The 16,761-nt window shown below is 47.3% G+C and overlaps 1 protein-coding gene across 2 annotated transcripts in view; it reads left to right on the top strand.

Moving 5' to 3' along the window:
• The window catches only part of FRMD4B (FERM domain containing 4B), a 133,056-nt gene that overhangs the window by 69,513 nt on the left and 46,782 nt on the right, over positions 1-16,761 (top strand). For both annotated transcript variants that reach the window (XM_068408807.1, XM_068408806.1), the window contains exons 2-5: positions 244-309; positions 1,439-1,533; positions 3,744-3,836; positions 7,557-7,641. In XM_068408807.1, the coding sequence (XP_068264908.1) occupies positions 244-309; positions 1,439-1,533; positions 3,744-3,836; positions 7,557-7,641 (339 nt within the window). The remainder of the gene's footprint in view (positions 1-243; positions 310-1,438; positions 1,534-3,743; positions 3,837-7,556; positions 7,642-16,761) is intronic.

Below are 16,761 nucleotides of genomic sequence, written 5' to 3'. Positions count from 1 at the left end.
GTGCCACTAAGCACCTTTAATTCCGGCTTGAAGTTGATGGGAGCCGAGAGTGCTGAGGCAGCTTCCCAGACTGAGTCCTTGGAGAAGGACGCTCAGCTCCAGTATGGAGTTCGTTCCCCTTATCGGTGCAGATCAAACGCTGGCTACGCGCTGCCCTTGCTGCTGAGCCGCACGTGGGCTGGTGCAAGCCAGGAAAGCCGCGGGTCCTGCCCTTCCTCACAGGCTGTGTTGCTGTCTTTGCAGATGACAGAGGGCCGGCACTGCCAGGTGCACCTCCTCGATGACAGGAACCTGGAGCTGCTGGTTCAGGTACAGACCCCGCTCTTCTGGGCACCACTAGCCCAGGGCCAGACTTCTCTGCTTATTTTCTTTAGCAGTGCTATTGGGGGCTGATGCATAAGTGATGTTTGAAGAAAAGCTGTATTTCTTTCAGCCTGGAGAAGAGAAGGCTCCGGGGAGACTTTATAGCACCTTCCAGTACCTGAAGGGGCCGCAGGAAAGCGGGAGAGGGGCTTTTTACAAGGGCATGGAGTGACAGGATGAGGGGGAACGGTTTTAAACTGAAAGAGAGGGGATTTAGATTAGATATTAGGAAGAAATTCTTTCCTGTGAGGGTGGTGAGACACTGGCCCAGGTTGCCCAGAGAAGCTGTGGCTGCCCCCTCCCTGGCAGTGTTTAAGGCCAGGTTGGATGAGGCTTGGAGCAACCTGGTCTAGCGGAACGTGTCCCTGCCCATGGCAGGGGGTTGGAACTAGATGATCTTTAAGGTCCCTTCCAACCCAAACCAGTCTGTGATTCTACGATTCTTACTAGAGCAATGCACAGAAGTGGAATAAACAGGCATACCTGCCCTTCCTCACACCTCAATTAGCAGGAGGGTTTCCCTTGGGCATTGGTGCACTGTGGGCAACATATCTGCCATCAGTTCTGCATTCACTTTTTCATCTGCTTTCACCAAACTTCATAAAGTGTAAACGCACCCCCCCTTGTAGTGGTGTGTTTTTGTAATTTAGAAGGGCAGAAAAGCCTGTATTTTTAGGATGTGTTTTATTCCTGTGACAGAACCCAAAGCACGAGATCCTCTAGTACACAATATTTTCTTAATTGAAAAATTCCTCCTGCTGTAAGTGCAGGGAAGCCTGAGCTGCTGCCTTTCTCCACCGGAAAGAGGAAAGCAGCGGTGGGTCCATGCACTTCAGCTTGATGTCACGGGTTAAGCACACAATTGCCTCTCCGTGCTCCACGTGTCCCGTGCAGCTCCTCGGAGACACCGAATCCAACTGCCCCGAGACTGATGGAGCCACTTCTGTATTGAGTTGTACAATAGAGTTTTAACTTGGCCACGTGTACTTAGATGTCAGTATTTGCAGAGGAAATTTTGGGTATATATGAAAAGCGTGGACTGAAATTAATTAAATTCTTTTTATTCTTTCAATAGCCCAAACTTTTGTCTCGTGAGTTACTGGATCTGGTGGCCTCACACTTCAACCTGAAAGAAAAGGAGTATTTTGGGATAATGTTTATAGACGATACGTAAGTATGTTCATTTATTTTAAACAGCTGTGTGATTATTGCAATGTGAAGCCTATCCCTGACACCGTGGCAGCTCAATGTGATGGAAAAATGACTTTCTTTTGAAGAAGTAAGATTTTCCTACCTTGTGCTTCTTGGCTGAGGAAAGGGGAAGGCACAAAACAGAAAATAGTTGGAAAATATATTCTGGGCACTAACCAGAAATTACTTGTAAATACCTTTCTGACGCATTTTTCATGTTTACCTCACAAGGTGAAAAAATTGATTCAGCAATAATTTCCCACGTGAACACCCTCAGCTTTCCTAGTCTGCACTTTTAGTAACAACAAAAAGGTTTTGCATTTATTTTCAAAATGATTTGCTCCTATTGCTTTGCACTTTGATCTCAACTGTATTCTTGAGTCTCTTAAACTCAAACTTCCCTAGCAGCAGTGAAATATGAGGTTAGTCCTTCCCATAAACAACTTTCCTCTAGCTTCCCTGGTACTTTTACGTATCCAAACTATTCTGCAGGCTACCAAAAAGAGCTGCAAAAGCAGAACATGCTCCAAATGCACAACCCTCCCTTCCCAGGAGCTGCATTATTGCAAGTGCATGGTGGTGGTGGGTGCAGTTTGTCCTCGGTGCTGATGAGAGTGGGGCAGCTCAGGCAGTCGTTGCCCATTGGCTGCCGCTGGGCTGGGTGAGATGCTACAGGCACCCTCTGGAGCACCGTGGGAGATCTCCTTCCATGGCATTAACCTGGAGTTGGCTGGGTTAATTGAAATCTCGGCTGGTGTTCGGATTCATCTATCAGCATCGCATTGAAATGCTTCCCCATGGCTGCTGGGTGCAGGACCGAAACCTGCAGGCAAGACCCTGCTCCCAAGGGCCAGTGTCTCCAGAAGAGTTACCTTCAGCTCCCCAAAAAAGCTGGAGCAGAGCTGCTTAGGGCAGTGGGGAGGTGGAGTTGTGCACTAATACAGCCCCTAAATAAACCGCCTCTTGTCTAATGGGAATAATACTAGTCCCAGCTGCTCTATATTGCTGCTTTTTATGGTGTCCTGGATGGAAGCCTTCACCTACAAATCACGTCAGAGCTGTGTTTGGGGCCACCCTGCCAAGGCAGGTCCCACCTGCAGGTGCAGGACTGGCCCTGGGGAAGGGGCTGGTATGTACAGAGCTGGTGGGAGCTGCTCGCTCTGGGGCCCTCACAACAGCAGTGTGTTGTTTTTACTGGCCTCTCTCATCTTGGGCTCTCCCTAGAATATATTTGCCATGTCCTTGTCCTTTCAGGTGTTGGAAAATACTTTCTTCCAGCTCTTCTGTAAATCCCTCAAGGATGCTGTTTGCACTAGGCTTATTTCTTTTTCCCCCTAGAAGCGCTGCCATTAAATTCTTCTGGAGGTTTCTGGTTGCTGGCGCTGCCTCACAGTGAGCTTTAAAGTGCTGCCAGGGGAATACCTAAAAGCTGTTGGCTTCCCCAGGAACACCGGTGGGCTCCAGAGGCTGCCTTGGTTGTCCAGGGCTGGGCTGGGTGCTTGGAGGGAGTGTGTGGCCTCTGGAGGGCACCCATGCCCTGCCTTCCGGGGCAGCCACAGGCTGCTGTGCTCCCCCAGGGTCCTCAGGGAGGTTATGGGGGTTTGGGGGCATTTTTGTTTTCTTTCTGGCTTCCTTCCAATTTCAATCAGGGCAGCCACTGCAGAGAGAACTGTGTAAATTAAACGAGCGTGCCTGCAGTAAATCCCTTTGCTCCAGAAAGGGGTTTTATGTCACTCTGGGACTGGGGATGGTGCAGAACAGAAGTAGTGGGGATATGGCAGCAGAGCTGTGTGGTCCCCGTGCAGCAGGAGAGATCGGACCCATTTCTGCTGTAGGCAAACGTCCAGCCTCTGCTACAGATCAGATCCCCCCACTAGACATGAGAAGTCAATGGAAGCATCCCCATCTATAGCAAAGGAGGCTGTTTCAACAATATTTTGTTTTTCTGGGTGCTATGACTTTTGTGCTGCAGTGAAAATACACCTGCAAAGATGTTCTCCGCCATCCAGTGAGTTATATAAAAATCTGAAAGTTAGGAAAAAATGAAATAATTTGAGATGTTTGCCTGCCTCAGAGCTGAATCTTGCACGTTTTAAAATAACACTTGGAGTTAACACGAGCACTGAAAAGACCCTGTTTCTGTATTTCCCATCCCAGTTTTTAACTGCCTCCCCAACCTGTTTCCGCAGAGGTCAGAGCGTCTGGCTGCAGCTGGATCACCGTGTCCTGGACCATGACTTGCCCAAGAAACGGGGCCCAGCAACTTTGTACTTTGCTGTTAGGTGAGTAATTGTTTCCACAAAGAAAACGTGACCACTTGGGCTTATTTATCACCAGGGGTTTTTGTTTAAAAGAACTGATTACAGATTTGATAAAGGAAATTAATGTCAAAGCGATGTATTATTTTTAGAAGGAGATTAGGTCCTGGATAAGTGCTGCTTTCTTTTGTATTTAACTATGAATAAGGTAGTTTGGAACTTGCTACTTTTTAAACTGTTACTAGGACGTTGTTACTTTTGTTGTTTAAAACCCCATATTTTAAATATCTGCTTTGCCCAACTCATCTTTAATAGTGCTAAATTTTAATACAGTTTGTTTAAACAATCATACTTACTTTTTGTTATTATTAAGTTTACTTAAGGGTTGTGTGTACTTGAAAGGGATTGTTGGTGGCTTCTTTGCTCACACAGCTTAAGCCAGTCCTCAGGAGAGAATAAAATCCCTGGCAAAGTGATGATTTTGGCCAATGTAATTGCATTACTTCAGGGCTTTGGCTGGCCAAGCTCTGCTGGTTAAGGGCCTGAAAAAAACCCATGTCCTACAAGACAGAGCTCTCACAGAAAAGACCAAGCATCATATTCTTAATATTGTTTTCCTTACAGTCTATGAGCAAAATGAGAGCAGGCTGACCTCATTTGCTTTTCATATCTCGGTAAATTTATGCCTTGTGTGCTTAATTTTTTGAAGCATTTCCAAGGCAGAGCCTCTTGTGTAGCTGGGTCGGTTGGCACCGTCGCTTCGCCATGTCCTCCGCACCCTGGTCATTGAGGGAACGGTTCAAACAAGCGGCACTTTGTTTTTGCTGAATACGTGCTTATTTGTGATGGGAGTTCAGAGCTTCTCTTCCCTTCCCCGCTTCTAACAGAAAGAAAAAAACATTCATTTTAAAAGGGATGATGGGCTCTTCAGTGTGTTTGAGGATCTGGGAGGCTAAAGTCTATGACTGCCCAAGCAAGCTGTGAAGGCAATCATAGACCTGAGCACTTGGTTGGGATAAATGCTGTTGGCTCGTGATGTTCATTTTGGCCATCTCTGTTGCAAGATGGTCCTCCACAGGACGTGGACTGCAGAGACCTGGGCAAGAGTTTAACGTGTGAGGAGTGGGATTGGAAAGATCAACTTCTAGAAGCTAATCTTAAGCCTGACTACTCTGAGGTTGTAAGACCCAGAACAAGCAATTAGGAGACAAGGAGGTGGGCAGGGAGTGAGAAGCAGAGCAGGAGGGGGAGGGTACAGAAATAATAAGCAATATAGAAACTGTCTGTAGAAAATAGATTTTCTAGCAGAAAAGCCACTTCAAAACCAAAAGCTTTTTGGATAAGTGACTCCAGGCCTTCGCTCCATGGCATGTATTTTTCTTCAGTTGGCATAAACTTAATCCAGTCACATAAGTTTTCATACGGTACATGCAGCTGGTGAAGGGGTCTACAAAGCAGATTTAGGACTTATAAAAGCGTCATTCTAGTTTCGAGGATGCTGACAGCATCAGAAATACATTTTGTGGTGTTCCCAAACATGCCTGTCATCCCCTGAACACACGTATCTCTGTGATCCAGTGTTCCCCATCCGTACTGTGGTGATAAGAGCATACAGCTTGTACCATGGAAGGAATAGAGCATGCAGACGTGGCTGGGGCGGGGGGCAATGCCTCCCCAGTGTCCTCTCCCTAAATCCATAGACCCTACAGTCTCCTGCTCTGTACCAGCGGTGACTGGGAGCTGCCTCTCTTCAGAGCCAGGGGTACTATCCTGCTTCTGAGGATGTGAGCCACATCTGACTCTTAGCTGAGAGAAACTGCAAGTGCAAATGGGGTCATTAGTTGAGGAAAATCACCTTTTTGGTGCAGCCAAAGGGGAAAGGCTTTAGCAGGCTGAGGAAGGTCTGTGCTGTGAAGGGCTGGTCTGGCAGCCCTTCGTTGGGAAAGGATGAAGGGTGAGGTCTGTGTGCTCTGATGCTCTGCATTTCTGGAGAGAAACACTCGAGTGTATTTAAAGTGAAGTTTAGCAAAGCTGTTGGAAAGAAATTATATTGAGTGCAATCAAGAGAGGGTGGAAATAGCTGTGGCTCTTAGAGCTTTTGCTGAAAGGCAGGTCATGGAAATGTAAAACAGCCTTTCACATGTCTGGGGCAGGCGGCTGGGCGTGGGTCTGCCCCTTGGACAGTCTGCATGCCTGCAAAATGGGTCAATTATCTCCTCAACCTGCAGAGGTGTTCTGGGGAGTGCTTTAAAATTAATTCGATGGAACATGCTGTAGGAATGCGAAATATTAAAACAATTACTATTTAATGTATTGCCTGTCTCAAGTCACAGCATAAATACTGCATACGTTCCTAACAAGTGCAGCAGGTGCCAGTTTTACTGCTGCCTACCACGTGCTCTGTGCTGCTGCTGTGGACTTTTTCCAATGTCTTGCAAATCGTCTACACCAAGAGATCAGTGGCCAGAGCTTGAGGCTGTGAGGAGCCTTAGGAGCAGCACCATGGGGCTGTGGGAGGGGTTGGCCTGAGTGGGCTGAGTGTCCCATGTTGGCCATCCAACCCTCCTGCTATCAAAGGCAAGGCATTGAGAAGCCCTGTTGTGGTCTGCACTGCTGGGGCAGTGGTGGTAGTGGTCCAAATCTTTGCTTGGCTGGGAAAAAAAAAGCGTACGTTCTGTCTAGCATTGGGTGAAAGAGTCTGGAGCCAATGCATTCATCCTCCTTAAGGAGCTGAAGCACAGGTATCCTGCTTTGAGATCCAGCTAAAGGAGGATTGACAGGGCCACATTCACACAAATTTGTCTCTCTTTAAACTGACTTGGCAGTTCTGCACTCCTTAAATTATAGATGTTTTCTCTGCACCATGTAACACATCTCAGCACTGTTTGGTTTGATGCCCTGAGCGAGTCAGAGAAGCACACAGACTGGTTGTGTGTGATTTTGCAGAGTGCCAGTGGCATACGTGATGTTTGGTGTGGCTCTATAACAAACTGGGACCCATCTGCTAACCTTAGCTGGGCCAGAGTAACCAGTAATGGGAGTGCTTGTGTTGGTGTGTGCCTCTGTGATGCAGCCACGGCCCTGGGAGGAGGAAGGCGGGGATGGGCTGTGGAGGAAGGCAGTGAGTACTGTGCGGAGCTGTGCCTGTAAGGCTGAGCCAGTTGCAGCCCTTCCATATAAACCCCTGGTTTGGGGGCTCCTGTTGTCATTAAGATGGATGTGCCTGATGGGATGGAGACAACCCCAAAGCATTCCTTGTGTGGTTTTTTTTTTTTGTTTGGAGCAAAGTTAACAGCTCTCAGCCCATGGCTGCTCTCTCCTCCCAGACAAAGGCGGTCCTGCGGGGCTGCCACCAGCCCCTCTCCTCCAGCAAAGCTCTGGGCAGGCTTCCTGACCTGCTACAGGCCATTTGGAGTCACCTTTTCCACTTCTGGGACTTTATCTGCATAGGAGGGATGGGCTTTGCTCCTTCAGCATTTGACAGGGTTTTCAAATGAGATGAAAACTCACCCGATCTCTGTGATCTATTGAACAAGGAGGTTGTTGTTCCCTGTGTTCTCTCGGCCTGTGATTTTCTTCTTGTTCCCTCCTAACAGGCAGGAAATTAAGTGCAGTAGCTCATAGTTCCTCTGTGCTGTTTTATTGCTAGAGAACAAAACATTGAGGAAATAAAATGATTTGAAAGGAAGATGAAACCTATTCAAGAAAGTAACTGTTCTTTTTTTTTTCTTTTCTCATTTTCAGGTTCTACATTGAAAGCATTTCCTTTCTCAAGGACAAAACTACAGTAGAGCTGTTCTTTCTGAATGCCAAGTCCTGTGTATACCAGGTAAGGCTTGGTGTTCTTCGGAGCTTCTTGTGCATCTCCCTTTTATTGCTTTTCCACCATCTATACGGTCCTGCAAACTTGCTAGGAGCTGCGTTTGATTTCTAGATCTTATTGAAGTATTAAGGTCTTGGTGTGCTTACTCTCGTCCCTCACTTAAATGCTGATGTTTCAGCAAATGGATAAGGATGATGATGGTTTCCTGGTCCTGTTTTTGCAGCTCTGCTGTGTGCTCACTGCACTAGAATGAGTCTTAAATACTCAAAAGCTTTTAAGTTGTTTGAAATCTGGGTTGTAACTTCACAGGTAGGCTCTGTCTCTGAGGTGTGTACTCCTGTACACTGCATAGCAAATGCTTAAGCATCTCTTTATTGATCTCGAGTCAAACTTGTCTCAAGAAGAAAAGACTCATGAGGAAGGTCCTATGCTGTGAACCTGGTTCGTAGTTCCCCGATTTCCTGCCTTAATTCAGTGTAGTAGTAAAGAAATAAATCCTATAAAGTAGCAATTAAAGCTAGTTATTAAAACACTTTCTGTATTTACTCTCTGGTTAAGAAGCTTCCGCTGTTTTCTTAAAATGTTCAAATTGGTAAAATACTTATTTTTAAAAGTTACTTCATGAGATGGTAGCCAAAATCATAAAAAACTAAGGTTGATCTGCTGCAGATGCATCTTGGTCTGAAAAAAGGGTGGTAGGGCAGCCACGTTTGCAATGTCCTAATAACCAGTGGTGCAATAGCAGCTGCGGTTCAATGAACTTTAGCAATGCCTGATGTTTCTGGGATTTTGCAGTTAATGTCAAACTTGGGCATCTGGTCTTTTTTTTTTTTTTACCCATGGTTCAATCAGTCTAAGAGAGTTGCTCAATTCTTACAACCTTTTCTTGGAAAACAATCCTGTATCGTTAGCTGGTGGTGGAGCTTGGTGTAGCCAGCCCAAGTTTTCACCTTTAATATACTTCATATCTTGGAGGATTCTTATTCAGTGTCCAGTACTTGTTATTTTATGGTAGGATCAGAAACCTGACATGAAAGTGGTTAATGGCAAAGTTGTGACTGTGCTTTGTACAGGAATTGCTTTCTGGGTGAGTGGAGGAAACTGGTGCCTTTTTACAAAATGTTAAAGTTTTAAAGATGCTTGAAGAACTTGGGGCCTCGCTGGTTAAGATCAATAAAAAGCAAATCTCCATTTGACATACCTGCCATTTTAAATGAAGGGTCTTGGCAACTCATAGTCATACTTTCAGAGAAAACTGGAGCAGTTCAACTAGACAAACAGCACAAATGATTCTGGAATTGGAAAATGCGTCTGTTTTTGGGACGGAATGTGAAAAATTCCACTGCTATTGAAACAAGTGCTAGTCAACATTAAAACATTTGGGTGCAAGTGTATGTGTTTATGCATAAAGCACAAGGGAAAGCAAAGGAGAAGCATAAAAAAATTGCCCTCGCTGATCAGACATGCATGTCATCAAACCAATCAGGAGTCACTTCTGGCCTGGATAAATATTATTATTCAAGCAGGATAACTTCGTAGTACTGAAATGAAGTGCTGATGATGCACGGGGTGCTGCACTAAGACAACTGTGCATCACCCAGTGGGGCTCAGGGCTTCGAGAGCTGGGGGAGGTTTGAGTGAAGGCTGGTTTGTATTTCCCCCCATGGCTTGTGAGGTGTGTGTGCTAATTGGTAACAACCCAAAGCGCCCGCTTCCCTGTTCCTGCAGGCAAAACTGCCAGAAACAGAGAGGGTTTTCTGTCATGTCCAGTTTCTGTGGGCAGCAGTGGGATGAGGAGCATCGCCTCCTCCTGAGAGAAGGATCTCTGTGGGCAGAGAGATACGTTTAGTCCAGTCGCTTTTAACCTTCAAATTAGGTCTTTTAAAAATATTTTATCCTACTTGGTAAACTTATGGTCAGTCTCTAGGTTTCAAGTAGCGCATGAAGCACGTATGGGAGCAATTCTCCTATTTAAGCCCACGGGGCGTGGACAAGAGGATGCCCAAAGGCACCTCGGGTGCGCTCGCACAGCGTGTACGCTGCCGTGGTGCTGCGGGGAAGGAGGTGCAGGCTGCAGGACACGCCGTGTCGGCTCCTGAATATGAGCAGATCCCCAGCTCTGGTGAAGCAAGTGGCTGATGCTTGCTGATGACAGCGAGGAATGTTCCCTGGTATTTCTCAGTCGTTAATCCAGCTCCAGGAGGTTAGACCTGCCTCAGCACAGCTTTTTTTTTTTCCCCCGCCTCCTCTCCTTTCCTTACTGCATTCATGGAGTGAAGGAACCCCAGTGTCTCAAGAAGCAGCGACCTACCCCCAGCCCATGTCCTCTGGCTGCCCCTCAATGCACAGGGTGTGCTGGAGGATGTCCTGCTGGGGCCATATCCTAACCTGGATCTTTGCATGAAGCTTCTATTCTGCGTGGGCCAGGAATGTGGCTCAGAGGATAAATGCTGCCATACCTGGGGTGTGAGAAGACGTGTGGATAAGATTGCTTAAAAGCCAGTTGTGTTTTTTGCTTTCGCAAAGCTGTTTCCAAAGTTTTCATGGTAGTTTGTTCCCCCCAGGGGACACAGGGTGTGAAAAGCCCAAATCCAAGGGTGGTGCGGAGGCCAGATGCTTGAAGGAGTTTGTGTTTGTGTCCTTTTGACATTCCTGAGCGCTGGCGTGTGTTGACAGCACAGCGGTGTGTGGGTACCCGAGCTTCCATGGCTTGTGTGCTTTAAAGGAGAATGATGCTTTCCTGAGCAGGGGGTGATCGGGTGAGGTTGCCCTGTGTGCGAGATGGTGCATGTCGGGGCTCTTGCCACCATGTAGGACGTACCACGAGAGCCAACCAAAGACTTGGGCGAATGCAGCGGGTGCGTTGGCGAAGCGTCATGCCAGTCCCTCCTCTGGAGGGGTTTGTCTGTGGGTGACAAGGTTCAGGGGCTGCATCAGAAACGTATCTGCGCTATTCTTCGAGATCTGTGGGCAATCCTACGTGGCTGTATCTAATCAAACAGAATGGTATCTCCCTAATGAAGTCTGTCATCTCTAGGTCTGGGCTGGAGCTTCTGGGCAGAGCGTGTTGGCTGTCTTGCCCCAGATGACTCCAGGGAGGTTTTGTTCCCAGCTGAAGAAAAATTCAGAATAAATAATATAGGTTATTAAATATATTAACTATATAATATATTACAAAATGTCTTCTGAATAATTAAAACCTGCATTAAAACTCACCCTCTGCCCTGCCCTCAGCCCCCACGAGCAGCCAGGGAGCCGGGGGTGACCCCTTTGCCCAAAGCACAAGAGGGCTGAGACCCTGCACAGTGTAAGGTACCGCTGTTTTACACACCTGGAGAATAAAATTCCTCTGCTGGATTTGCCAATGGAGCCCATTCAGCGTTTGCTGGCCTTGCCCTCCCCAAGTCTGCTCGCATACAGACCGAAGGCAGCGTTTGCTGTTCCACTCATCAGAGCACCCGGTGCTTCCTCACCACTGGTGCGTGCACAAACCTTGGCCTCCAGCCCATATAACAAATGCTGCCAGTGCTCTCACCCTACCCTTCTTTCATGTCAAGCTGCCCATTTTTTTCTCTGCTTTGATGCTGTGGTCCCCAGGCCCTCTCGGTCCTGTGTGGTCCAGCCAGATGCCTGGCTCCTGCTCTCCAGCATCCGTGCTCTTTGGGTTGGAGCTTGGAGAAGCCGTATCTGCTGCCAGGAACAGCTTGGGCCACCGAGCCGGAGGTGGGAGCTGGTAAAACTTAGATCTGCAGGTTTACAGAAGGGCCTCCCCATGACTTAGGTATAAACTCATTTTTCTATGTGTGTTTTGGGAGAATGCAGTGGCTGGAAGGATGCTTTGTGTGTGCCTGGGCTCTGTTTTCCTCCATGCCTCTATTTTTCAAGGCTTTGAGAACTGCTGCCTGAAAACCTTCAGTGGTGACAACTTCAATTTAAAAGCTTTCTCTCCTGTCACTGACTACAAGAAGCTGGATTTAGATTTATAGCAATCTCTGAAATCTACTGTACAGCTGGAATTTAAAATAGTGAAAGCCTAGCACTTGCTTTCAGGTGAAATGGGTATCTCGGCACTGATGTGTTTGCACAGGGGTAGGGGAGCTTTGTAACATGTTCAGTGTGTTATTGCACAGTCCGTGACCATAGCTGGGATACTTCTAAGGAGGTGGGTCAGAACTGGTCACGCACATGTTGATGATAAATTTGGAAAGATAAATTAGTATTTTCTTCTTTCAAAACAGCCAAGTTTGGAAAAATAACACCCTACTTGGCTAGCAAAGCACTGTCAAGTTCATTATGCATTAGAGCTAACCTCCATATAGCTCTGCAGCCATACGGTTGACTCTTTGCCAGTCCTTAAAATATGTTCTGTAAACGAAGATCTTGGTCAAGTTGGCTGTGTTCCCCTTTTCCTCTCTATATTTGGGTGTCGGGGGGGTTATATATTTAATTTCCAATTTGTTTCAAGGACTTGCAAGGATTGCTTTAAAAAAAAAAAGAAAAAGAAAAAAGTTAAAGGCGATGGAAGTCTTCAGAGGAGCCTGTAAGTGTGACAGCTTCGTGAACAGCAATGCTTGTGAGCACTTGGCAGCCTGCAGACCAGCGCTTACCAAGAGGAGCTGTTGAAACAGACCCCTGGTGTGAGCATGAAGTCTGGCTGGCTTCCAGCTCGTGGAGAGCAAAGTGGTCATATATCAGAGAGCTCTCGAAAGTTTTATAACAGATATTTCCTAATTCTCCCCCATCTCTAGGGAGAGGGGAGTGTTCTCATGCAGCCTTGTAACAAGCGTAGTCTGATCCTAGCCAAGGCTGTTAAAATATGCTCTGTCCCCTGCCTCTATTTGCTGTTCTGCTCCCGAAGATGGCACATGTAAAGCCCAGGATGAGGATCAGCAGGGCCAGTTGGCCTTCTCCAAGGCTGTTATCTTCCATGTGTGCTGGCAGCTGCCTCCATGGCCCAAACCCCCCAGCAGCGTGTCAGCAGATGAGAAGGATGAAGCATAGTTATACCTGTGAACAGAATGTGACAGGAGGAGGAGGAGGCAAGACCCCTATGCTGATGTAAACTGGCAGATCTCCATGTGGCACCCCTACTCATTACTCCATGACATGAGACCTCACGTGGGGCTGTGCTGGTGGCTTGGGGAGGGACTTGGCCACAGTGTGGGTATAGTCAAGGGACTCCTCGCAGGACTGCCGAGAGTGGTTGAGGTTGGTCCAAGGCTGCCTGCTGTAAAGGGTGATGGTTCCCCAGGGACCTGTTGAGGCTCTTGTTGGTGGAGGTGTAGGTTGTGTCCCAGCTGGGCTGGCCCATTGCAGATGAAGGCTTAGTTGGTTTGCAGCCAAAGTTTCATACCATGCATCTCTTGATGCAGCCGCCACCTCTTGGGTCTAACTACAGGCGTTAATTGCGATGGAGGGTTTTGCACCTTTGATCTCCTGGCCACAGAGTAAAGATGCTGTGACAACTCAGCCAGTTTTGTTGGTGTGTGTTGGGTATCTCACCGTGGTGCTGCGGTAAGAAAGCAAAAGGCTGTGATTATACGTTAAGTCTAATGACACTTGTCATATACCCTGGCTTGCAAACAGGGAAGTCTTTATGTCCTTCCTCCTTTCTCTGCTTTTCCTTTTATATTAATGCAAAAAAAGCAGCACTAAATGTGCTCCTGTGGCACTGAACTGTGCAGACAAGTCTCAGAGTAGCTGCTGCTGTCCCTGGAGTTTCATCTAAGTGTTGGCTGCAGCACAAAACGCAAGCAAGGGCGATGGATGAGAGTGGCTGGCAGAGACAGCAAAATAAAGGGTGTAACAGAAACCTGAACCTTTGCTCACCACAAGGCACGACCAGCTTTTTTCTTCAGCTGGGTTGGCCTAAGCCACTGAGGTGGGAAGCAGCAGGTCCTGCTAGGAGAGAGCCATGTGGCTGCTGCACAGGCACTGAACTGTGTTTGGTCTCTCATGTCAGGCAGGAAGGTCTGTGAGGCTTAGTGGGTCAAATGAAAGATGTCATGGACCATCTAAATGCCATGAGGCCTCCTGAGCTATCCTGGCTGCGCTCCCTGCGGGGTAGATGCAGCATAAGTGCAAATCTGAAGTGCCTGTTTGAGGAGGGTCAGAAGGACCAGCTGTTAATTTGCTCCTATAACAGCTCGTATTCTGTATCTCCTGCTGGTTTAGTGCTTTCCTTGCCCTCCCCAACGTGCTGGAGGCAGATGCTCGCTTTGCTGTGCTTTTTCTCAGCTCAGCGTTTCTGTGTTTGGGAAATTGGTCCCGGTTGAGATGCTTGGCAAAGTTTGGAGCTTCTGATTACGGGATGGGGCATCTGGCACATCGCAGGGCAGCGTGAACGGCAGGTGACACCACCAGGATTGAGCCGTGGGTGTGAATGCCAGTAATCAGGACAGGCATTTTGAAGTCGGAGAGTTATTTGTTTCTGCCATTGTTTGCCTCCATGGTGTAATGACCGACTGAGCGAGTTGTTGAATTTGCCTGACCTAGTTCCTCCCGCACTGCTCAGCCTGCGTGGTGTCACAGGCATTGGCCAACAACCCCTCCCCAGCCTGTCCCAGGAGCTCAGGCCACCTTGTGCAGCCTCTGCTCCCAAAGAAGCCTCCAACGCTGAGAAGCTGCTGAGCTTTCTGCACTGCATCCCCTGGCTGCCAGGACACGTCGTGGGGATGCTGGATCCCTTGTGGGACGTCACGGCGGTGCTGGGTGAGGGCATGGGCACTGGCATCGCTTTATTCACTTGTACTGTGTCCACACCCAGCTAATTGCCTCCCTCGGTTTGAACACCTTGTTGTAGATGTTTGGGTCCTTCCTTTCCCTCTGTCTAATTGCACCCTTCTTTCTCTCAGCTTTTTTTAATCACCTTTCAGTAATCATGGGTAATTATATTCAATATTGTGGCTGTCTTGAGGCTATTCAATCATAGTGTGTGTGTATTTGGGGGTGTCTTTGGTTAATATAAATTTTTAAAGGAGTTGGTTTGAAGGAAGAGGCGTGTTAATATCTCAGTTCTCAAATCTCCACGTGAAATCTTCTGCCCAGAGAAGCTGTGGCTACCCCCTCCCTGGCAGTGTTCAAGGCCAGGTTGGATGAGGCTTTGAGCAACCTGGTCTAGTGGAAGGTGTCCCTGCCCATGGCAGGGGGGTTGGAACTAGATGATCTTTGAGGTCCCTTCCAACCCAAACCATTTTGTGATTCTATGAAATGTTTTTGCTGTCAGTCTTTAACTTCTGGAGGTTACATGTGCTTTGAAGAAACCGTATCAGTTTTCATTTCTTGTTCTGGCTCTAAAGAGTTAAACATGACAGTTCCTGTGTTGCTTATTTTTTTTAATCTGCTTTAATCTGAGTTTGCAGTCTAAAGATTTGCTTAGCACAGTTAATGCTCATCTGACTATCTTCACTCTTGATCTGCGTTTTCATCAGGATTTCAAACTTGTATCTCTGACAGTAAATTCTAGTGTTGTTGCTGTGTCTAATGAGGGTTCACTGCTCTATTCATGACCGAGCCTTGTGATTTTTATCACATTCATAAGTCTGTGCCTGTGCAGCAAAAGACTTGAGCTCCTGTCTGAATCGGGGGCTAATTTCTGCCTGTGGGTACTGAAGGCAGGAGCTGGTCTTTACTAGCTGCTGAGGTAGTGACCTGTTCCTGCTCTACAGTAATTGCCACCCGGTTTGGACATCTGCTACAACCTCTTATTATTCTGATGTTTGTCAGTACGACAAAAGCCACCACCTGAATCTGCTGGACCAAATGCCGTGTTTAGATAAGCCAGTGGTCTTTTGGAGAGCTACACAAGGGGCTGAATCTGTCTGGCTGGTTAAAATGATTGGTCCCAGTGCAAACTCTAATTGAAAAATACCAGTTTCATCCCCTCCCTGGAGCTGCACCCGCTAGTCTGTTTAAACTTATTTACATCCAAAATGTAGAAGATTCCATTATCTGAATTACATACATCTACTTAACCTCACGCTAGTGACCTTGTTCCCACTTGGGGTAAACGTAGGAAAACCTTCCATCTTCATCTTCAACACGTGGCCGTGAGAGCACCCACTGCCCTGGCTCCCAGGGCCCCCCGCCTGCTCGCTCAAGTCTCTGCTTAAATTACCCACGCAATTGCAGGCATTACAAATGAATCTTCTCACAGCCATTTTCCTCATCTATTTTTAAAATTTGACCTTGCTGTTAAAGCGATGCTAAAACAGAGACCCCCATCTGCCAGCCTTGGGGGCAGAAAGATGGTTATAAAATCCAAATACTGCCTGGGTGGGAAGAGTCGCGGTCCTGCGCTCCTGAGTGACACGTATCGCTATGTGGATTTGTGTCCAATCTCCCTTGACAGCCCAGGGCTGATTACATTATAGCAATGGCCAATTGGGGAACCAGATGGCAAATAATGTCATATTATGATGGAAAATAATTCCAGGCTCAGAGGAAATGGGAATTGTCCAAGAGACTGTCACTTGTATAGCATTAGTCTGTTAGATAAGACTGAGCTGGGCTTTGGGATCCCTTGCTTCAAATCCTTGCTCTGCTACTTAGCTACTGCGTGACCTCAGGGCAGTCCCTTTGCCTCCCTGCTTCTCTTTTCTACTTTGATTTTTAGCCCCTTTAAAGGGTAGGGGTTCTCCTGATGGCTCTTTGGGGTTTTCTTTGGTGCAGAGCCTCCCTCAGAGTGGCCCCGGTCTCCTGCCACTGTTATTTTATGGTGATAAGTGATAATAATTAGGGCTGGTCCACCCTGTTCTGAGGTTTGCAACAGCTGGAGAGCCATGGTGGCAGCTCTGTGCCTGGAGTGTCCTGTTTGTCCCCTTTGCTCTGGTCAAGACACCTTTAGTGTCTTGTTTGAGAAGAGGTCAGGTTAGGGGAGGACCTTCTTGCCTGTTCACTCCTCAACACAGCTTCTAAGCAAAAGCATTCAAAACTAAGGACATCAGCACAGCAAAACCCTTATCATGAAAGCAAAGATGGAAACTTCATCACCTCAAGAAGGCAGTCTTCCTTCAGGCTGTTTGGTCTCCTAAAACCCTAAAGGTGAAGTGGTTTGTGGGATCACTTTCAACATTTGTGGCAATGCCATAGCAGCCTAGTAAAGTGACCAGAGTTTCTTAACGCTTG

This window comes from Nyctibius grandis, chromosome 10, assembly GCF_013368605.1.
Source record: "Nyctibius grandis isolate bNycGra1 chromosome 10, bNycGra1.pri, whole genome shotgun sequence".
NCBI lineage: Eukaryota > Metazoa > Chordata > Aves > Nyctibiiformes > Nyctibiidae > Nyctibius > Nyctibius grandis.
Note: the sequence above shows the minus strand (reverse complement) of the source record. Positions and strands in the feature narration are given on the sequence as shown.